General features: G+C 35.9%; 1 protein-coding gene and 1 pseudogene across 1 annotated transcript in view; both read left to right on the forward strand.

Annotated features, from left to right (window-relative positions):
* The window catches only part of LOC109583244 (phenylalanine--tRNA ligase alpha subunit-like), a 7,734-nt gene extending 4,927 nt beyond the window's left edge, over positions 1 to 2,807 (forward strand). Inside the window, exon 3 of the mRNA XM_019998486.1 lies at positions 2,659 to 2,807. Coding sequence (XP_019854045.1) covers positions 2,659 to 2,771 — 113 coding nt within the window. The 3' untranslated portion in view covers positions 2,772 to 2,807. The remainder of the gene's footprint in view (positions 1 to 2,658) is intronic.
* A 1,116-nt stretch (positions 2,808 to 3,923) lies between these two features.
* The window catches only part of LOC109583225 (phenylalanine--tRNA ligase alpha subunit-like), a 6,541-nt pseudogene continuing 832 nt past the window's right edge, over positions 3,924 to 9,632 (forward strand).

Consider the following 9,632-nt stretch of genomic DNA (forward strand, 5'->3'; position numbering starts at 1 on the left):
AAGGAGTTGGAAAGAAATCTCTAATAGTGTCTTCTTCTTTTGGTGCATGAAGAATAGTCCAAGGAAGCAGAATTTTAAATGATGATCTAACAGCCACAGTTATATTAACAAGGTGCAGTGAAGACATAATGTAATAATTCAGTATCAGATGGTGACAGATTGATACGATGAGAAATAGAGAATAAAGAAAGAGATAAAGCTTCAACACTTAAGGGAGAGACAGAGTTCAATGAATATTGATGAGTTGATGTGACTAGTCCAGTGATGACACGATACTGATAAATTCTGATTGATCAACAATATTAGAGGCACATCAAGAGTGAGAAGTCTCATATACTGAAAAGGTTGACAATACAACAGTCAGAGAGCTAGTGGGGATATGTGTAGCCTGGTTTATGATACAAGAAAGGGCATGAAGTAGGAAGAGTGAGGGGAGATAAAGAGCTCTGGTAACTATAAGTTTTGAGATAAATGGTACTCTTGATGAGTGGTAACTTATTGGAAGCACGTGAGCTCAACAGTGGGAGGAAACAGCCAGAGAGAATCCAGGAGTATAATTACAGTGATATCAATGACCCAACCTGAATCATTTATAGACTTGGTTGTAGTTTTCGGCAATAGTTTCACCAGAAAACAATTTCCACTCACACTGTTGACTGTTCAAAGTACAATTTAAAATTGATATTGAATATAACAAAAAATAAAGGAATAACGAAAAAATTGAAGTGGCGTATGCGGGCGGGAAACGGGAAACCACAAATCTAATTGGAGTGGCCTAATGGTGTGGTACTGTCTATCACACTCTATCAAAAGAAGTCCTGGAAACAATCATCAACAATATTCTTTACTTCTCTCATACTGGCACATCTTGTATTAAATCTACTGTACCTTCCTTTCACTATCATTGCATTAGCTGCTGGTGAGTGGATCTTTGGTAGTACAGATGAGGAGAAGAGAGGGACATGTCACTTTGCTGCCTTCTTATATTCATTTACCATACCTGTCATTTTTATGACACTAGCTGCTATATCATTTCATCGGTTTCTCTTTATTGCCAAACCACATCTTCACAAGCAGTTCATGAGACCTTGGGTAGCACTGACTCTCACCATTGCTATATGGATACTGTCTGCTGTATATAGTTTTGCTCCATTCTAAAAATTAAATCAATATGTTTATGATGATCAGTTCCTTTATGCCACCAGTGTCCTCACGGCACTATAGAGTTTCTTTATCTTTTTTGTTTTTTTTCCGTGTGTTACAACTGCAATTATCATTGTAACATCATTATGGACCTTTTTGTTTCGCTAGAAGCTTCTTCAAGGATCAGTCAGTGATAGCAGGAGAGAGTGTGTATGCCTCAAATATTTGGAAGCATGCTACTCGTTTATGGGACATATTATTTAATGGAAACTTTATCCTTCTTTCTGCAGATCTTCATTTTTCTACCATATAAGCTTTCTATTACAAACTACATTTTTTTTCTTTGTTACAATAGCCAGTCCTGTTATCCAGTCATACTTCAGGCCTGAGATCAAGAGTGTTCTAGTCTCATGCTGTCCTCTTCTCTTTACTTGTGTTTGCTGTTCATGTGTACATGCTGTTTGCTGATGTCAATTATTTATAATTTGCTGTAGCATATTAAGTATTTTGTAATTTTGTTTAATTTTTGCTGTGTTGTGTCTAACTTATTCTCTTATATCATTTTCATTGTAATTTTAAGATAAATGATATAGCTGTAAAAGCTATAAATATAGCATACGGTCCTTACTTGCTTTATACACCTTTGCAAAGAGAATTTGTGACAAATTTGGGTGCTTTTCTATGAAATGGAAGGCAACTTTACTTTTACTGGTGAGTTCAGTGGTCCAGCAGTAGCAGCAGTTCTTACTGTTGAGATGATACTAGCTCTGATAGCTAATGGTGTGGTACTATCTATTACACTCTATCAAAGGAATTCCTGGAAACAATCTTCAACAATATTCTTCACTTCTCTGATACTGGCACATCTTTTATTGAATCTACTGTACCTTCCTTTCACTATCATTGCATTAGCTGCTGGTGAGTGGATCTTTGGTAGTACAGATGAGGAGAAGAGAGGGACATGTATTTTTGCTGCCTTTATACTTTGGTTTGGAGCTCCTGTTATCTCAATGACACTAGCTGCTATATCATTTGATCGGTTTCTCTTTATTGTCAAACCATATCTTCACAAGCGGTTCATGAGACCCTGGGTAGCACTGGCCCTCACCATTGCTATATGGATACTGTCTGTTGTATTTGGTTCCTTGCCATTCATTGGTATTGGACACTACAGCTATGGTGCTGAAATAGGTTATTGTACTGTAATTGGTGTTGACATTGCAGCCTTTCTTGTAATTCTTGTTGTAGTCTTCCTCGTTGTTGGAAAAATATTTGTCACTTCTCTTTGGACCTTTTGTTTCACTAGAAGCTACTTCAAAGCTCAGTCAGTGATAGCAGGAGAGAATGTGTATGCCTCAAAAAAGAAGAGACTTATTGGAATATTTGGAAGCATTGTAATACTCTATGGGATATCGTATTTACTTGTAGCTTTATGCGCCCTTCTGCATATCTTCATTTTTCTACCGTATGAATTTTTTGTAACAGCCTACATTGTTTATTTTTTTATTACTGTAGCCAGTCCTATTATCCAGTCATACTTCAGGCCTGAGATCAAGAGTGTTCTAGTCTCACGCTGTCCTCTTCTCTTTACTTGTGTTTGCTGTTCATGTGTACATGCTGTTTGCTGATGTCAATTATTTACAATATAATTTGATGTAGTACATGTACATTGTATGTTGAGTATTATGTAATGTTGTTGTTATATGTTAATAACTTCTCGGTGTGTGTATAACTTATTCCCTTGTATCATTTTCATTGTTATTTAGATTTGATCTACTGCTATTAGTACCTTTATAAAGGATATAGCTGTTACTATAAGTCTTGTTTATAGTCCTTACTTGCTTTATATAATTTTGTTAAGAGAATTTGTAACAATTTTGGGTGCTCTTCTCTAAAATGGAAGGCAACTTTACTTTTACTGGTGAGTTCAGTGATCCAGCAGTAGCAGCAGTTCTTATTGTTGAGATGATACTAGCTCTGATAGCTAATGGTGTGGTACTATCTATCACACTCTATCAGTGGAAGTCCTAGAAACAACCATCAACAATATTCTTCACTTCTCTCATACTGGCACATCTTGTATTGAATCTACTGTACCTTCCTTTTACTATCATTGCATTAGCTGCTGGTGAGTGGATTTTTGGTATTACAGATAAGGAGAAGACAGGGACATGTACCTTTGTTTTTTACTTATACTGGTACGTTGTAGCTGTAATCACCATGACACTAGCTGCTATATCATTTGATCAGTTTCTCTTTATTGTCAAAACACATCTTCACAAGCGGTTCATGAAACCCTGGGTAGCACTGACCCTCACCATTGCTATATGGATACTGTCTGCTATCCTTCCTTTCTTTACATTAAAACAAGAGTATAGTTCTAATTTGTGCACTTTAATCTCATGGAGCTGGAACGAAGCATACCTTTTTATAGTAGTAGCGTTCATCATAATTTCAATAATGGTAGTGACCTCAATGTGGACACTGTGTGCTACATGTAGCTATACTATTGATTGATCACTGATATCAGGAGGGAGTGTGTTTTCATGGAGGAGACACTTCAGAGTGTTTTTTAAAAAATTATGGACTATAGTTGATAGATTTTCAGAAATTTGCTAGCTTTGTTGTTATCAGAATCAGCCCAAGCTTTCTACTTACTATTGGGGGGGGGGGTTACTTGCACTAATGTATATGTACATGCATCATTACTGGTACTTATTTGTTATTTGTTACTATGTATAGATGATGGAATGGTATGTTTCATTTTTAGATTTTGTAAAATGCTTACAGATAATTTCATTGAGAGCTCCTTTTGGAATTTTGATGCTCTTTTTCAGCCTCAGCAGCACCCTGCCCGTGATGCTCATGACACATTCTTTTTAAAAGGTAAAGCAGAAATAATTTTTTGTTTAATGTTCCCTTAATTACAAAATCATTTCTAGATACTTAGTTTACTTATGATTTCCCTACCGAATATTTAGAGAGAGTGAAGACCATGCACCAGACAGGAGGACATGGATCAATAGGGTAGGAACTGTTTGTGTGTGCATTTTCCTGTAGTGTGATCTTTCATTGATACACACCTTCAGTGATGCATGTATGTGGCTATTCTTGGTAATAGAATATATGTAATTTGCCAAATTTCTTCCCCTCTAAAATATCGTGCTACACATGTACATGTGTACATATATATGTGTGTTTAGAATAATTTACATGTAGCTTGTGCACTATATCGTTTGGTTTAACTATTATGATTTACATTTATGATAAGTTTCTTTTTATTGTTTTTTTCTTCTCTATCCCTCCCTCTATCCTAATAATAGTTATCAATATGGGAGTTCTGTATGCTTTCTTTAGTAAAATGGGTAAGTATTGATAATACAATTACATGTAAATACTACATGTGCATCTACAATGTACATGTATACTGCATGATAACCACCTGTTGAGTGTTCTGATTTGTCAATTGAAATGCGGCATGATATACATACATGTACATGTACATGGGTAACAATCTACTTTTGCATGTTATTAAGGTGTGATCTCACACCATGAAGATAGTTACTAATTAGTTTACTAATTTGGTAGTCATTAATTTACATATAATGGTCCATTAAGTATACAAATTGATTTTGGCAAAGAATGAATAATGTACACTATTGTCTATATAAAGTGTGATGGGAAACTACATGTAAGTTCCTTAAAATTAACAATGTGGTTAGCAATGGAAGGCAACTTTACTTTTACTGGTGAGTTCAGTGGTCCAGCAGTAGCAGCAGTTCTTACTGTTGAGATGATACTAGCTCTGATAGCTAATGGTGTGGTACTATCTATCACACTCTATCAGTGGAAGTCCTTAAAACAATCATCAACAATATTCTTCACTTCTCTCATACTGGCACATCTTGTATTAAATCTACTAAACCTTCCTTTCACTATGATTCCATTAGCTGCTGGTGAGTGGATCTTTGGTAGTACAGATGAGGAGAAGACAGGAACATGTACCTTTGCTGCCTGGATGCTCTGGTCTGTATTATGTGTATTATCATTCACACTAGCTGCTATATCATTTGATCGGTTTCTCTTTATTGTCAAACCACATCTTCACAAGCGGTTCATGAGACCCTGGGTAGCACTGACCCTCAACATTGCTATATGGATACTGTCTGCTGTATTAAGTACTGGGCCGTTCATTGACATTGGACACTACAGCTATAGTGCTGAGTTAGGTTATTGTACTCTAATTGGTGTTGACCTTGCAGCCATTTTTATAATTCTTGTTATAATCTTCCTCGTTGTTGGAACAATATTCATCACTTCTCTTTGGACTTTTTGTTTCACCTTCAAAGCTCAGTCAGTGATAGCAGGAGAGAGTGTGTATGCCTCAAAGAAGAAGAGACTTTTTGGAATATTTGGAAGCATGCTACTCATCTATGGAACAGGTTATTTAGTAGTAGCTTTAGGCTTCCTTTTACGGATCTTCATTTTTCTATCATATGAGTTTTTTATTACAAACCGCATTGTTTTTTCCTTTGTTACAATAGCCAGTCCTATTATCCAGTCATACTTCAGGCCTGAGATCAAGAGTGTTCTAGTCTCACGCTGTCCTCTTCTCTTTACTTGTGTTTGCTGTTCATGTATACATGCTGTTTGCTGATGTTAATTATTTATAGTACATGTTTAATTTGCTGTAGAGTGTGGAGTATGTATCTACTTTTGTTTAATTTTTGTTATTAATTTTTATCTGTGTGTAACTTATTAACTTAACTTAATGTTTTGCAAGCAATGTATTGCCAGCAAAAATTACATACAATATTGCTGTGAGCAATAACCATCATACACAAGGCACCAGTTTGAAGGTAATGTATAGATATTGGTGTGTGATATGGGTGTGTCAGAGGTGTGTTTGGTAAAACATGGCAGCTAAAAGTAGATTACTGGCTGCTTCAGCTGTTTTGTTAGTTGCAGTTTTGAGAAAGAAGCAAAAGAGAAAGAAAAAAAACAGATGTGTAGTATGGACACGCAAGTGGATTCTGAATTGTGATGTCCAAGACACATATAAACATTTGCTAAGGAACTTGAGCTAATGGATGCCTCCAGTTATCAGAGCTTTATTGGGATGAATGCTGCCACATTTGAAGAACTACTACGTATTGTTGCTCCCAAAATTACATATAGAAATTCAGTAATGAGGCAAGCCATATCACCTGGAGAACAACTAGCTATAACCTTGCATTTTCTGGCTACAGGTATAGACCCCTTTGAGCGAGAATTAGTTTGTGATACTGTATATTTATTCTATATACAACGAAATAATACAGAATGGGTTTTCATCCGCCATGTTTTAGGTCAAAATTATGCATAGTTCTAATCAGGGGCGGATCCAGGATTTTGCAAATGGAGGGGTTGAGAAAAAAATGGCGCGCGAAGTGCGCCGAAATTTTGGCCAAGCCCCTTTTCGGCGCTATTTTGTGGTTAAAATCACGGGAAAATAAACTTTTCTACCATTTTTAGAGCTCATTCTTTGTTAATTATATTCATTAACCACAGTAATGTTGCTATATAAACTAGGTGGTTAGCACTTTCACCACTGTTGCAACAATAAAAACATTAAAAATTTTTTGAGTTAGAATGTTTTGGGGGGGGTGCAACCCCACAAACCCCCCCTAGATCCGCCCCTGCTAATGGCTAATGTGCAAAGTAGAGCTTCTTTGCCGAAAAAGTATTTTTGTGCTCAACTCAGGACAATGAGAGGCTTCCTATCAACTGTTCTTTACTATATCAAGATATTTTGAAGACTTAAAAAGTCTGTTACAGCCCAAAGAGGAAAGCAGGCTCGTACAACAAAAGTATTGCACTATACTTCCTAGGTGGGCTTTCTTCAAAGTGTAGTGACTAGGATCTCCAGGACACAGAAAACACTTGCTGCTTGATGTAAAACATGGCGGCCAATTATTGTACATGGGCGTATACCGTAACTAAGACATTTGCAGGGTGATCCATAATTCTTAAATAATAGCATTAAAAGTACAATGTAGAATAGAATTTGTGTCTCGAGAGTAGGGTTTTCATTTCATATTGTCGTTGGTCGTTCGGAATCCTACTCGTTCTTGTTTCCATTACTTTTTTACAAACTTGTTCTAGAATCCTACTCAATCTTGTTTTTTTTAATTTTTATGTTCTTGTTTGTGCTGATTTTAAAGTACAGTGTTGGCTGGCCCATTTTAGTCCATCTTAGAAATTTGGCAAATTTTTGTTCCTCCAAAATAACCTGCTACACACATACATGTACAGGTGTATGCTTGTGTACTGTATATACATATGTAGTTTGATTACTGTAAATCTTGTTATTTTCAATGGCTATAAAATGGAAAATTTAGGTGTTGGAAAATTTTATATGCTGCCTATTTAGTCCAATATATTAATAGCGAAAATTACCATCACCAGATTTACAGTAACTACATTTACATTTTCATTTCAGTTAGGTTTATTTTTATTGATTATTTCTTCTCTATCCCTCCCTCTATCCTAATAATAGTTATCAATATGACTGGAAGCTCAGAAGAACATTCTCCGGACTCACACTACTGCTGTTAGCACAAGAATGCTCTACAATCTTGGACAACAAGTGGGTGTGGCTCATTCACATGAATAATTAATGACTTGATGAGCTAATAGTAAATGCTGATTATATTAATTTTTATGATTCATCAGCTAATGATGAGTAGCAATATTAACCACTTTATATTATAACAGCAGGTGTGACTTTTATCACCTACTGTGTCGGACTAAAGTGACAAATGTTTTGTTTTCGACATTTGACTAATTTTACCAATTTTTTGAGCTTTATAGATTTTTATCCTTTACCCGTTTAATTTTATAGAATGAGTTCACTCCTGTCAAATATTGATCGTGTTTTTTGTAATGAGACACTTGACGCACTCACATGGCCGAGTTCCATCAGATAGAGAGTGTGGTCGCTGATTATAATTTAACCCTCGGGGACCTCATGGGAGTCCTGTATGCTTTCTTTAGTAAAATGGGTAAGTATTGACAATACAGTTACATGTAAATACTATGTGTCCATGTACATGTCCATATATATATATATATACATGTATGCTGTATGATAACCACTTGTTGAGCGTTCTGATTGGTCAATTGAAATGTGGTATGATATACGTACACGTACATGTACATGGGTAGCAATCTGCTGTTGCATGTTATTAATTGTGTTCTCACACCACAAAGATACATGTAGTTACTAATTAGTTTACTAATTTGGTAGTTATTAATTTACATGTAATGGTCCATTAAGTTAAGTATACCGTGCAAATTGATTTTGTTAAAGAATGAATGACATGCACTATTGTCTATATAAAGTGTGGTTGGAAACTACATGTAAGTTCCTTAAAATTAATAATGTGGTTAGCAATGGAAGGCAGCTTTACTTTTACTGGTGAGCTCAGTGGTCCAGCAGTAGCAGCAGTTCTTACTGTTGAGATGATACTAGCTCTGATAGCTAATGGTGTGGTACTATCTATCACAATCTATCAAAGGAAGTCCTGGAAACAATCATCAACAATATTTTTCACTTCTCTCAACTGGCACATCTTGTATTAAATCTACTGTACCTTCCTTTTAATATCATTGCATTAGCTGCTGGTGAGTGGATCTTTGGTAGTACAGATGAGGAGAAGAGAGGGGCATGTGACTTTGCTGCCTGGATGCTCTGGTCTGAATCTTCTGTATTATCAATGACACTAGCTGCTATTTTATTTGAGCGGTTTCTCTTTATGGTCAAACCACATCTTCACATGCAAGTGGTTCATGAGACCCTGGGTAGCACTGACCCTCACCATTGCTATATGGATACTGTCTGCTGTATTAGGCATCAGGCCATTCATTGATATTGGACACTACAGCTATGTTGATGAATTAGGTTATTGTATTATATAGGCTATAGCCTATGTGTAGGATTGAGGTTAATTTTTCAAGATGGCGGCCGTTTTCATGATTTTGAAACACATAACTCGTTTATCTTACGTTTCACAATCTTATCTTAGATAAGCTCTCCTTCATTTAGCGATTCTCCTAGTACCTTTAAAGTGGACTGTAATGTATGAGGAGCTTTTTTGGAGAACAGGCCCAACTTCAAATTTTTTGCAAAATTCTTCAGAATTTTTCTTCTTTTTTATCTTCTATCACCACAATAATCTTTTAAGCCAAAGAACCGCTCAAATTGGCTTTTACATCAGTCCTTTGTGCTTGGGTCAAGGACCACAAATGTGGTTTCAAATAGGAAGAAGGAAAAAGAAGAAAAACAAGTAAATAAAAAACATTAAAAATGGAAAATACCGTATAGCGGAAAATTTTCGTGGCCCAAAATTTTCGTGGATTTCGCGTTTTTTTCAAAATCCACGAAAATAAAATCTGCGAAAATCAATTTTATACAGTTTAAGATGGCCGAATTGTAGAAAACCACGAAA

This window comes from Amphimedon queenslandica, unplaced genomic scaffold (assembly GCF_000090795.2).
Source record: "Amphimedon queenslandica unplaced genomic scaffold, v1.1 AMPQUscaffold_13317, whole genome shotgun sequence".
Taxonomy (NCBI): Eukaryota; Metazoa; Porifera; class Demospongiae; order Haplosclerida; family Niphatidae; genus Amphimedon; species Amphimedon queenslandica.